The following is a 14,578-nucleotide window of genomic DNA, read 5'->3' as shown; positions in this document are numbered from 1 at the left end:
TCTCAGACATTTTATGATGGCTCAGATTTACTATTTAGCAGCTCCAGAACATTCTTGGAAGTAAAAGAAGTGGTTTAGGCAGGCCGTAGAGGTGGTGGAGAGGGTCAGACACTTTTCTGTTGAGTTGGGGGCTTGAGCTAAGAGGTAGACCAGTTGGCTAGCATGGTTGAGGCTTGGGTTTAATTCCCAGAACTGGGGGGCTGATTTCTCTCTGAAAAACTAAGCATCAATACTTAATATTTATTATGTGTTTTGATTCATTCCCTTAAATTTGGTTGGTGAAAAAAAGATAGTTCTCAGGAAATAATGAATTGTAAAAGGAGTTCACAATTGTCCAGCCATATGTAAGTTATTATATGGCTTTCTGCACTAGTTTTTCTAGTCTCAAGAGTCAGTTCCAGCAAGTAGCATGCTCAGTGTCTAATCTGGAGAGTGTTTCAGGTAGCTGATGGGTGAGTGTTCTTTTCATATTAAGTTTACCCGAGAGCATCAAATTATTCAGAGTTCTCGACCACTCTCATCTAGGAGAGGCCAAACCATGGTATTATTTGCATATAAAACACATACTCTTTCTTGTTCACCATGGACAAGTGAAAATGACTGTTTTAATCAGTGGCTCTAGATAGAAATAGCTTATGTAAGAAATCTTGGCTCTATTATGCTTAATATCATACTTTGGCAAAATAATTGTGAGAAAAAATTATGTCATTGCAAAAATATTTTCTTATCCCAGAATAAACTCAATATTTCTTTTTAAAATCATACCATGTCAGCCTAGCAAGATAAGCAAGTAACCTCAGTTTCCCCCTACCATATTGTATCTGCTTAAGTGAGAAAAGCTAAACCACAGAAACTTTTATTGAAAACTTTGTGTCCTGAAAAATTAAATATACACATCACAAAGAAGATAAATGATTCAATTTTAAAATTAAGTGAAAGCGTTTCAGAAGATTTAGAGAAATTAGTGTTCCTTTCAAAGAATTTATGAACAAAACAAGAATTGAATTCTGTAAAGCAGTGATCCTTTCCAAGTAGAGCTCAGAGTTAATTGAGTGATTTTCATTCCAGTGCTTGTTGAGATAATTTAGAGTCATTAAAAGGCAAAGTGCTCTGGTTCTGATGTTTATGATGCCTGGCCTCTTTTCTTTTCCACAAAGCCAGTAATTGCATTTTAGTTATGGTGCTGCTGTGAATGGTATGGGAGCCCATCCATCTTGGTCTCTGTCTGCTGCTGCAATATGGATAGGTTTCCAGGGCCACATTTAGAAAATTATAAAATCAATGTTGTGCTATGAATTTTGTCTAATTACTCCTTCCAGGATCTGGTGCATTGCTTCAGACAACACTTTTATTTTTGCAGAAATTGTGAGGACATTTCCCAGAGGGTAGAAATTAATTTATTACAACTTAATGGAGAGTACAATCAACTGAATGGCTCATTAAGTTCTGGGCCTTGGATTCACTGATTAGGGAGTAGTCAGTGTCTTCCTGTTATTGATGACTCTACCTCACCCCTTCCTCTGCTTTCTTGGGGTCTCTGGCTTAGTGGCGGCTAGAACTTACAGTCATCATGGAAATTTTCTACCAGTTTTTCATTTCATCAGTTTTGGTTTTGCAACTACAATTCACTGAATTATGTGGAGAATATTTTTCCATGTGGAGCAATAACTGTGTTGTGTCGTCACTTAGTCACCTATTCATCGTTCAAACTGGAGATGGGGCTGATGGGTCCTGGCCCAAAGCTTTAAATAACCAGATATGATTCTTCCTGGTAGAATTGTTGGCTCTTAGTCAGGAGCACTGGTGCAAGCCTATAATTCCAGTTCTTGGGAGGCTGAGATGGGAGGATCGCAGGTTTGAGGCCAATGTGCAATTGGCGAGACCCTGTTTCAAAATTAAAAATAAAGAGGGCTGAAGGTATAGCTCAGTAGTAGAACACCCTGGTTCAATCCCAAGTACCACAAAAGAAAAACTAATTGTGGGCTTTTTCTTTGAAAAAAAAATAGATAAACTAATTTCTATTTCAATTACGAGGGTTTAGCTAGGCTTTGTGGTGCATACCTGTAATCCCAGTACTTGGGAAGCTGAAACAAGTATGGCAAGTTTGCTGCCAGCCTCGGCAATTTAGTGAGACTTTCAGCAACTTAGTGAGACCCTGTTTCAAAACAAAAATTAAAAATAGCTAGGGTGTAGCTCAGAGGTAGAATGTTCCTGGGTTCAATCCCTAGTACATCTCCCCCCAAAAAGTGTAGGTATCCTTTCTCCTTGTATTAATTTCCTTCAGCTACTGTAATAAAGTGCCATAAACATGGTGACTTGAAAGAGCAGAAATGTATTCATTCAGAGCCCTGGAGGCCAGAGGTGTCTGCAGAGCATGTGCTCTTGAAGGCTCTGGGGAGAAATTCCTTCCTTCCTCTTCTTGCATCACATCCTATGGTTGCCTATATTTGATGGCATGTGGCTGTGTCACTCCAGCATCTGCCTCCATGGTCACGTTGCCTTTTTCTTTTCAGCCTGGGTACCCCCAATTTCCACCTTCCTTTTTTTAAGGCTACACTGCAGTTGGGACCCATCTGGATGATCCCAGCTGATTTTTTAATCTCCTGATCATTAATTGAATCAAATCTGCAAAGTCTGCCAAATAAGAGACATTTACAGGTTCAAGAGATTAAGACCTGCTATTTGGGAGAAATTTATAGCTCACTACACTCATACATGACAAAAGCAAGATGTCACACACTTGTCATATCCTCTGTTGTTTCCTACTTATAACCTTTTATATCACTTTGTTTGGTAGTTTTATTAAAAGTCCACACACTTGTAATGGCATGAGGCTTATGAGAATCTTATATATAAATGTGAATTTGAGCCTCTCAGCCAGATAGTTAGCCATATTTCTGAGGTCCTTGAAGAGATTTTTGTTTATGGACCTATGGAATATCTTTAGAAAAACAAAAAACGAGTCCAGTCCCACACCATGGTTGACTCCACCAAGCATGGTGTATCTGAGCTTCTGTTTTACCCCGGCTCATCCAAGCACATTCACAGTGATCCTCAGCTCTCAGGCTTCCATACGTAGCCTTATGCAAACAGGTATCTGTTAGTCATACAGTTTTATCCAAACAGGAATTGCCTTCAGGAAAAAACATCTTTTCCTTCAGTCCATCCCTTTTCTCCCATTGTCTTATGATTAAAAAGATGGTATGAATGCAGAAGAACTGGAAGAAAGCCTTTCTTTAATTTGCTATTTGTAATAATCACAGCTATAGAATGAGCTATTACTTTGAATCATTATAAGTCTGAACAAACTCTGGTCAATACTGACTGTCTTAGTCAGGCCAGACCACAAAGTGACTTTTGCCTGTTCCTGGTCATACTAGCCAACTGACTTGGCCCAATCATTAGGTTCTTTAAAGTTGGAGAATATATCTTGTGGATTTCTTTGTTGCCTAGCAACCCATTGAGTTTTCCCCACTGTGGACGCAGTCTTAGATATTGGAGAAAGCATGAACTCTAGGGTTGCAGAGGGCTAGGTTCAAAACTAAGTTCTCCTTAACTCCGTGTAGTGATGTGTACCTATAATCCCAGTACTGGGTAGGCTGAAACAGAAGAATCACAGGTTTGAGGCCAGTGCACACTTAGTGAGACCCTGCTTCAAAATAATGTCTAAAAAATAGGCTGGGATATAGCTCAGTGTTAGAATGCTCCTGGATTGAAAGCCCAGTACAAACAAGCAAACAAAAAACTAGGCTTTCCCATTTACTGTTTGTTTGCATTTTCTAAGCCTCGTTTTCCCAGTCTGTCAAATGGGCATATCAAGACTCCCCAAAACAATATTAAATAAACTGAGTTACATAAATTGTTTTGTAAAATGCCTGGAATTTGTACTAAGGGCTGAATAAAAGTTAGGTATTGCGCTGAGCGTGGTGGGGCACGCTTGTAATCCCTGCACTTGGGAAGAGGAGATAGGAGGATTGTGCTGGTTCGAAGCCAGCCGGGCTGGCTTAAGAGACTCTGTTTCCAAATAAAAATATTTTAAAAAATAGGTCTGGGAGTGTAGCCCAGAGGTAGAAGGGCTTCCAGGAACCCCAGTACCACCCAAAATAAATAAATAAATAAATAAATAAATAAAAAGTTAGGTATTAGCTGGGAGTGGTGGCAATATCTTTAATCCCAGGATTTGAGAGGATGAGACAGGAGGATCACTGGTTCAAAGCCAGCCTTAGCAACTTAGGGAAACTTTTATCAACCTTAGCAAGACCTTGTTTCAAAACAAAAATAAAAAAAGTCTGGGGGTGTAGCTCAGAGGTAGAATCTCCTGTGTTCAATCCCTCAATACTAAAAAAAAAAAAAAGAAAGAAAAAAAGAAAAAAAAAGAAAGAAAAAAGTTAGGTATTTCCTCTGTTTTTGTTAAATAAATGTGTAAAAATATCCTGGATTTCCTTATTTCTACTGCTTCATGATAATAAACATGTATTATTTATAACTAAATTTTGTAAAAATTTTAAAGTGGTTTATTTGTTCATTAAGCAAATATTTATTGAAATGCCTAGTAAGAGAACAAATACTTATTTACAAAGCAAACTAAGTAAGCTTCCAGAATTTGTGCCAACATTCCAGCCTACAAATTCCTTCATTCTTATGAGAAAATATTTATTTTACTGGTATGTTTTGGGACTTTCTGATTGCTTAACATTTCTTCCATCTTAACCAAAATCTTGTGATGTCTCAGTAAGGAATTGATAAGTGAAGACTGAGGTGCTCTCTTGAAAGACCTCGAAGTGCCCAGAGCTTGGCATTTGTAACACTGACTTGATTGTACACCAATTAGGTGAAATGCATGTGGGCAATAGATATTTTTTCTATATTTTAGTGCACAAATAGGGGCTCGAGAGATTAAGTGACTTGAATAAATGCTATAAAATTAGTAGCATTTCTGTTCAAATTTAAGTCAGATCAATCCAAAGCTCAAAATCTACCATACTCTTCTGCTTCTGTTTTGTACTATTCAGTGTCCTTTTCTTCCTTGGAGGAAGAGCAGTAATTCAATCAATTGGAGACAAAGAGGTCCTCTAAATGAAGGGGCATAGAAGAGTTCTCATCCACAAGCATGGAGATATGTTTTCTGTTCCCAGCTCTGCTAACAACTAGCCTTGTGGTGGGGCAAGGGCAGAGGTCCCTGAATTCCCAACTTCTCTAAATGGCTCAGCAGTCTCTCAGCTGCAAACTGTAACCCATCACCGAAAAATCAGAGCCAAATCTCTTTCTTTAGCAGCTTCCAACTGTTCTTTGTGGTTCCATAGACATCAAGAATGTCAGATGCATGCAGAGGCTTAGATTTGGACGATCCAAAGGCTATTATAATATTTTCCTTTCAAATAAAAGTATTGCTCTTACAAGTTCCTAGATTTGGAACCACATATCCATCCATTTGTGGGTGACACAGGATTACAGCCTTGTTACAGTCCCAGAGAAGTGGACTGAGTTGGGGGTTGTAGGGTGGGGTTGGGGTTGGCAAGGATAGAACAGACTAACTCAGGAAACAACCACTTCCTGATTCCAAGTGCCCCAGGCACTTGTGGGTTGGTCCCTCTCCCTCATTCTGCGTGAGTCCTGTCATCAGAGCAAAGGGATTATTGGTCCTTTTTTTGAAGCTGATAATACCGCAGGGGTAAAATGCCACAGGTGTTACTTTTTAAATTATTTTTTAACTTTATATTTTGAAATAAATTACAGAACAAAAAAATACAGACTTATACTGTTCATCTATATTCCCACTCTAGCATTTAACCACATTTACTCTATCATTGTCTTTACACACACGCGCGCGCGCACACACACACACACGCGTGCACTTCAAACCTGAAAGCCTCTTGCTGACATGTCCCTTCTAGATATCTCACTTCCTACAAACAAGGCCTTTGTCTTACATAAGCACAGTATAATTTTCAAAACCATGAAATTAACATTGCTACAATAATGTTGCATAATAGATAGATCTTATGTAAATTCCCAAGTTGTTTCAGTGTCCTCTATAGCAAAAGAAAAAACACCCACAGCATAAAACATTTAGTTGTTCAGTGTTTCTAGTCTCCTTTAATGTGGAACCATTCCTCAGTTGTGTTGCCTTAAATGACTTTGCCACTTTTTGCCATTTTTTTAAGAGTACAGGCCAGCTTTCTGGAGAATGCTTCCCCTCAGGTTGGTCTTATCTCCTGCTTTTTCATGATCACATGTATGTTGTACATCCTGGCAGCAGCGCCACGGGGGCTGCTGGCTTCTCAGAGCTTCCCGTGTGCCGGCCCTGCTGCTGCTGGGTCTCTGTGCAGAGGGCGTCTGCATTCCTGGCTCACTGGCGCTCCCTTTCATGCCTCTTCATCAACAGGTGCTGGTCTCCCTTTGTGACTAATGAGTATCTGGTGAGGAGATACTTTTTGTAACCATTTAAATTCGTGTTTCTCATCACACTTTAGCCCACTAGTTTTAGCAATCACTTTAGGATGTTTGTCTGAAATGTTATGGTTGTAATAGCTGCCAAATGATGATTTTTCTCATATTGTTTTTCCTGCTACATTTGTTAGAGAGAATTCTACATTTGTTTCTAATAACATTCCAGAAAGACTCCTTCTAGAGAAGAGAAAAATATCTGGGTTAATCTAAATCCAGGGGATAAAAGCCTCCCTACCCCCACTCCTTAATCCCAGAGCCCAGGTATTCAGCTAAGTGAGTTATCTATCCATATCTAATACAGCGGAAATATGTAGAGTGTTGGAAGCTGTTCCTAAGCCCACTTTCTATTTGAGGTAACAATTTCTAATCCAACTCCTCAGGTTCCCCCCAAACTCCATTTCATAAAGTCCTGGTCTCACCCTCCCTTTCCAGGCCCTCTCCTAATATGCACACCAATCTACAGGCACACTTGTGTGCACATATACCCCCCTCTTAGAACCTGTCTCCTAACACTGAAGAGGCTAAGGCTCTCGTCTGAACATCAAAGACTCTATTCATCTGCAAACTCCGTTAAGGGCATGGCTGACAATTTGGCATTCCATGGGCACTCTGTCCAGTCCTAATATCCAGGTACACAAGACCCATCTAATTCAGTTTTCTCTCTCACTCTCCAATGTACAATAATTCCATCAGTTATTCACACTTTATGTCTTACTTTTGAAATGCTTCTTCAAAAACAAAATCTACAAGAAATGTCTCCTTCATAGGCCTCCTGAAGTACAAAGCTATGTTCAGGACTCTTCCCCAGTTTCTTCTATTGGACCATTTTCTTATTTCAATAACTTCTTATTTTTCAGGGGAATTGATCATTTCTTTTATCAGTGGACCAATGGAGAAGAGTAAGCAGCTTCCAAGAAAGCCTTTCCTCCTGGTCAATTACATGCTACTTTTGGTTTAAGGAAACTGGATTTCTTTTGCTTCATAATACTGTACCTCTCTTACGTGCACAATAGGAATCTGTTAGGAACCATTCTCTGGTCCAAAATTCATGGCACCACCAACCTGTTTTGGGGAAGAGGAATACATTTATGACATTAAGCCTTTGACTTAATTTGAAGCTGGGAATAGAAATGGCAGGACTGCTCAATAAAACAGATTTGTTTTTCAGGAACCACTGGGGGAATTGAATCTCTAGTTGGGACCAGAAATTACTCTTTGGAGAAGATAATCCAATTTGTCATCCAAAACGGATTACTTTTAATCTGAGTAACTCAATTTCTCATAAGTAATCTGTTTCAGTCTGAGGAAATGTTGAGAGATGATCTTTCCTCCCTATTTTATTTAAATTCCCAAATGATAGCAAATCCTTGCCTCATGTTTGAATGGTGTAAGGAACAAAAACCACACCAACAATTCTTGGACACATTGGGACAGGGAGTTTATCTTCCATAGAAACCCACCAGACCAAAAGCCTTTCTGGATCAGTATGCATCCACTGAGCCTATGTTGAGACAGAGCAATAGGTATTCAGAGGTTCAAACTTCTTTAAATAATACAGCATTTCAAAACTGATGCAATAGACACAACAGTTTTGTAAATTATATGATAGTTTTTCCTGGGCACTTTTGAGCTGGACACTAGGGTATCTTGATAAAATCCACCAGAAGTTTAGAAAACTATAATAGCTAGCAGGTGAGAAAAAGTGTGACCCATGGAATTACAGGTTGACTCTTATCTGTAGCCCTCTGTTATAGTCACCCTGAGATGCTCATATGTTAGCCTACGCAGCCAGGTTTAGAGCTGGGTGTGCCTGGAGGAGGTGGGTCTTGGGGGCCTGACCTTGGGGACTGTAATGTGTCCCTGGCACCTCATGGACTGTAACATTTGAGTCCTCTAAAACTGCAAGCCAATAACCCTTCATTCTTCTTAGTTGTGCTTGTCAGGTAGTTTGGTCACAGTGATGAAAACACTGACCAAAACACCCTCCCTTTTGTGTATAGTTTTGCATTTTCAGTCACTGTTTGAGGAAAAACTACCCGCATGTTAACTGGTCAACAAATACTCAGTAGACCCCATCCCCATTAGTTGAATTAGAAAGGACATAGACAAGCACAGGTGTTCAAGACTTAGGTTAAATTAAAAAAAAATTAGGCAAGGTGGGACAATATGAACATCTATGAGAATTATAATTGAAATAGAATGAAATATATCACATATTAAAATTCATAACTTTGTAATTATTCCAAAGCAAACAAGCAAACAAGACTAAAATAATGGGGGAACAAATCATTATTCTAAAAATTGTTACAGAAAGAAAAAAAATCACTTTTCTAATTCTCTTTGTAACCAAATAGCTAATTAGGGGAGGTTCTTAATTGAAGACCACCACATAATAAATGAAGAAGGAATGATAAAAGAGTAGTAATATTTTGCCACTAAAACAATAATAGATTTAGTAGATTTAGGCAATGGTGTAAATTATTCTGTTTAACTATTTGGTAATTTTCTGATGGGGAACATTAAAATGAATGAATGGATCAACCTGTCAACACTTAATATATCAATCTCCTATCCAAAAGAGAGACAAGCAAATATATATATATATATATATATATATATATATATATATTTTTTTTTTTTTTTTTTTTTTTTTTTTTTTTTGGTGGTACTGGGGTTCCTGGAAGCCCTTCTACCTCCGGGCTACACTCCCACGGGCTACACTCCCAGACCTATTTTATACTTTTTTTTTTTTTAATGTGGAAACAGGGTCTCTTAAGCTAGCGCGGCTGGCTTCGAACCTGTATGATCCTCCTGTCTCTGCCTCCCAAGCGCAGGGATTAAAGCGTGTGCCACCACGCCCGGCCGACAAGCAAATATTATCATGCTTTGTCATGAAGTATGTATGGAAATATTTGGTACAACTTAAAATATTAATATCTAAAATAATTGAACCTAGCAGGTGTGGTGGTGCACGCTTGTAGTCCCAGTACTCGGAAGGCTGAGACAGGAGGATCTGGGTTCACCGCCAGCCTCAGCTATTTAGTGAGGCCCTTTGCAACTTAGTAAGATCCTGTTTCAAAATAAAAAAATAAAATATAGGGTTGGGGGTGTAGCATGGAGGTAGAATGTCCCTGAGTTCAATCCCTACCACCACACACACATACAAATTGAACCTTATTCTTATTTGTTTCTAGATTTAACTGTGGTATATAAGAAGTACAGGGGAAAGAGGAATATATTACATAGCATCATAGAAATGCAGTCAGCAAAACTCAGAATATAGGAAACTGCAAGACAGCCAACTCTTTAGCAAAAAAAAATAAGAAAAAAAGATGAAGACACCTATGAGAAATATCAAATATGAAATGTTGGCTTTCTTGGATTTTGACTCAGACAAAATAACCACTGAAAAAGGACATGCTCCAGATCTTCGGGGAAATTTGAATACTGATTTCATAATATTAAGTAGTTATTTATAATGTTTAGGTATAATAGTGGTATTGTGATTATGTTTTTTTTTGTAGTACTGGGGTTCCTGGAAACCCTTCTACATCCGGGTTACACTCCCAGACCTATTTTTATAATTTTTTATTTGGAAACAGGGTCTCTTAAGCCAACACGGCTGGCTTCGAACCTGTGCAATCCTCCTGTCACCCGGCCTTGTGATTATGTTTTTAAGAGCCATCTTTTTACCAGTACTTCCTAGAGTATTAATAGGTTTAATAATCATGATTTCATTTAAAATTATCTGTTGGGCAGAAAAGTTGAGTGAGAGTACACATGCAATAATACTGGTTACAAGTTGATAATTAAGAAATTATCTGACAGTAAGTAGAGTTTTATTACACACTTTTCATATTTGGTGTGTGTTACATGTTACTGGGGATTGAACCCAGGGACATTCTGCCACTGAGCTTCATGTCCAGCACCCCTTCTTTTCTGTGGTACTGGGAACTGAATCAAGGGGTATTTTACCTCTGAACTATATACCTCAGGCATTTTTATTTATTTTGAAGAAAAGTCTTGCTAAGTTGCTGAAGGTCTCACTAAATTGCTGAGGCTTTCTTCAAACCTTTACTTCTCCTGCCTCAGCCTCCCATGTACTAGAATTATAAGAGTGTAGCACTACACTCTTATTAAACACTTTCTATAATACAAATACCTTAGAGCATTGTAATCTTAAAATCAGTGTGTTTTTCTTCTTTGATGAATAGATCATTTTAAAAGTAGAATCCCCTAGATTTGGAATTTAAATTACCATTTTTTTTTTTGTCGTGGTGGTACTGGTAATTGAACCCAGGGGTATTCTACCTCCAAGCTACACCCCTAGCCCTTTTAATTTTTTTCTCTTTTTTTGAAACAGGTCTTGTTGATTGCAGAATCTCGCTATGTTGCTGAGGTTGTCCTTGAACCTGTGATCCTCCTGTTTCAGCCTCCCAAGTACTAGTATTATAGGTGTGTGCTGCCACTCCCAGCAAGGTACCATATTTTAATGCTCCTGCTTTTATATGGATATGTACAATAATTTGAGCACGAATAAAGTAAGCTATCGGAAGACAAGATCTCTTCCAGTTAGCGTATGTTAATCTTTGTACCATCCTGGAAACCAGGGACTAATTATTTTTACTCTCTGGCCAGGTCAGTGAAGGGCTGATATTATACCAGCATGTGGATCGTGAGCACACGGGCTGGGCTGCTGAAGATTCCTTCACATTTACAGCATCCTCCCCACCAGCAGCTCTAGGACGTCAGGAGTTCTGTGTTACCATTTCATATGAAATTAACGAGCCTGGTAGGCAGAGCTGTCTGCTTGCAAATACAGGTAATATTGACAAGACATGGCCTGTGCCATATATAAATGCACCACACACATACAACCACACACACACACACACACACACACACACACCATACACATCACACACACAACACACACAACATACCACACACAACACACACAACACACTACACACACAACACACACACAACACACACAAACATATAACACACAACACACACACACACCATACACATCACACACACAACACACACAACATACCACACACACACCACACCACACACAACATACCACACACACCACACCACACACAACACACTACACACACACACCACACACGAACATATAACACACAACACGTACACACACACACACACACACAGAGTTTGGAAGCCAGTCATTCCCTTTTTGTCAATGCCATCATATCAACCTTTGAAATAAAACTGATGCAGTTATAACAAACTTATTTCTTCACATGGCCTCTTTCTCTGAACTTCTTCTCTTTCCTCTTATGAGTTTAATAGTTGTTTTGGGGGGAGGATACCAACTTGGCTTCAAAGAATTTTACTTATACCTCCAAATGGGGACTTTACATGCCCATAACTAAAAACTGTTGATGGAAAATGAAACAAATGGGTAAATTCTTGAAAGGAAAGGGGTATGGAAAGCTGCACCTGTTTTATGGCAAGAGAAAGTCTAGTGGTAGATAAGTTAGGAAATAAATATTTTATAAGTGAATCTAAAGATCTTAAAGTTTGCTTGCCTGAAATAATGACTTAATTGTGTATGGGTTTATATATTTAAGATTAATTTTTCTGTGCCTTGGGTAGCAATGCTAATTCAGGTACTTGAGCAACCAAAGTGTTTAGAATAACCCATCAAGAAAGGGAATGGGGGGGGAAATCTTTCTGTCACCTGAAATTTTAATAAAATACCTTTTTTCTTGTTTATGTTTTAATAGGAGCTGCTGTCAAGGAGGGGGACAGAGTTCTAATTGACCAATCTAAGCTAGATGCTTCCAATATCTTATTTAAATTACCTGAATCTCAGCGTTCTTCCTATGAAATTTGGTTCCAGGTTACATCTCTTCCACACCATGGAACCATTATGGTTGGAGAAAGAAATCTTACCAAAGAAAAACCCAATTTTTCCCAGTATCTAATTAATAAATTTGGAATCACATACTTTCATGATGACTCTGAATCACTGGCTGACAATTTTACATTTGCTGTTTGGCTGAACAAAAAGAGCAAGTCCACCATCATACCAGAGGCTGACTTTCTAGAAGAGATGTTTAACATTACCATCATTCCTGTGAATGACCAGGCACCAGAATTAAAAACAAAAGGACTTCGGCTAGAAGTTCTTCAGGGCAGTAGGTTGGTTGTGGGACCTGAAATCCTGAAAGTGGAAGATCTAGACAGTCCTCCAGATGAAATCAGATATACAATGATCCGTAACCCTAATAATGGCTTTTTGGCAATGGCTTCCTATCCAGAAACACCTGTTCACCAATTTACCCAAGCTGACATCGATAACTCTCAGGTGTGGTTCATACAGGATGGAAGCCCCTCCTCTGGTGTGTTTTACTTTAGTGTGACTGATGGCGAATACCGCCCTTTCTACAAGCTCTTCTACCTGGATGTCATTCCCATCTCCATCACCATTGTGAACCTCACTGAACTGCTTCTCCCACAGGGCCAGACAGCCATCCCCATCACCAGTGCTCACCTTTCAGCAGTGACCAATGGAAAGAACCCCCAGATCATCTACACTATAACATGGCCCCTCCAACATGGGCACCTGCTGATTGGAAACGAGGTGGTGACCAGCTTTGGACAGGAAGATTTGGATTCAGGAAGACTGTCTTACCACATGACAAATCTCACAGCCTCAGAGGACCAGCTCTGGTTCTCACTGTTCACATCAGAAAGCAACCTGACGGGACAGACACTGGGCATCAGAGTGCAACCTTTACTGCAGGTTACATCAGACCTGAAAATTGCCAACAGAGTGGCTCATCAGCTGAGAAGAAAGGAACTTGATGCCACTGAGCTTGCTAATAGGACAAACAGCAATCCCAGATTTGAAGTGACAGAACCCCCCACCCATGGAAGACTTGTCCACAGAATGGTTCACAGCACTGTGATGGAAGATGCTACACTGTTCACTCAGAGGGACATTGACCAGGGGCTCTTGGTGCTTTATCCACATGCAAATCTAACAGGCACTGAGATGCTGAATGACTCCTTCACTTTCTTGCTCAGGGCAGATCATGTACAGCCAGCAATAGGTTGTCTACCCTTCACCATAGTGCCACCTGACTCCTTAATATCACAAACATTTTCACCAGGTATTCATTTATCAGTCACTAGAGATAATTTTGTGACCTCAGTTCTCTCTCAGAAAAAGCCTGTGGCTTCTTCCAGGCCCACGGGATGGACAGAAACTCTGGGGAAGCTGACCAAAACCAGAAGGCAGGGAACAGGTCTCTGGGGACAACACAGCAGTGAAGATCCAGGTGTGCTTGGCAAGGTCTCTCCCACCAGGGCCATCTGGCCACCAGCTCCCACCAAAGTCAGCCATGGGGCAGCCCGACCACTCAGAGAAAGCAGTTATCCCTTGATGGTCATCCTACCCTTGGCCGCAATGGTCCTTGTGCTCATGGTGACTGCAGTGGCCTTGTGTGTCTGGCTGCTAGGCCAGAAGAAAGAAAAGGCAAAACCCCTTCTCCAGCCTCACACCAACCTAGAACCCACAATCCCAAGTTGTAGGCCAGAAAGGAGCATAGCAGTTCCCACCGTCACAGTGACACCCCTTATAAAAAGCTCCAGCAGCCCCCCACCCAGTCTTTTCAGGGCCACAAGATGTGAACCAATGGTGTCCCCCATGGCTGAGCCCATGGAAAAATGTGCTTTTAAGGAGAGATGGGTGAACCTGGATCCCGACATGGTCAGTCTCTGCCGTCAAACCAACCCGACACTGAAGCACAGCCAGTACTGGGTGTAGACTGAAAGCTCATGTTTCTTCTTGACTACCCACTGTGTGCTAGGTACTAGAATAGGCATTGGGATATAATGGCAGGAGAAAGAAGTGCTGGTTGAATAATAAAAAAGAGCCTGGTCTGCAAGCCTATCAGTGCTGTCACAACCCCAGTGGTTATAGCTTGGTGGGTGTTCAACTCTATACAGGATGCATGAACTTTCCATGATGAGCTTTGTATGTCTTTTGCTGGATTGACTTTCTCAGCATATTTAAGTTTTTGTCAATATTTAAACCCTTCACCAAGGTGCTGCTGAACACATTTTCTCTCTTGAAAATAGCAGTATT

General features: G+C 40.0%; 1 protein-coding gene across 1 annotated transcript in view; it reads left to right on the top strand.

Annotated features, from left to right (window-relative positions):
- Positions 1-14,257, top strand: part of LOC308268587 (chondroitin sulfate proteoglycan 4-like) — a gene marked incomplete at both ends in the record, with an annotated part of 84,178 nt that extends 69,921 nt beyond the window's left edge. Inside the window, 2 exons of the mRNA XM_080703706.1 lie at positions 11,089-11,272; positions 12,210-14,257. Of these exons, the coding sequence (XP_080559832.1) occupies positions 11,089-11,272; positions 12,210-14,257 (2,232 nt within the window). The remainder of the gene's footprint in view (positions 1-11,088; positions 11,273-12,209) is intronic.
- Positions 14,258-14,578: the final 321 nt, after the last annotated feature.

This window comes from Muscardinus avellanarius (assembly GCF_963383645.1).
Source record: "Muscardinus avellanarius genome assembly, chromosome: 1".
Classification (NCBI taxonomy): Eukaryota; Metazoa; Chordata; class Mammalia; order Rodentia; family Gliridae; genus Muscardinus; species Muscardinus avellanarius.
Note: the sequence above shows the minus strand (reverse complement) of the source record. Positions and strands in the feature narration are given on the sequence as shown.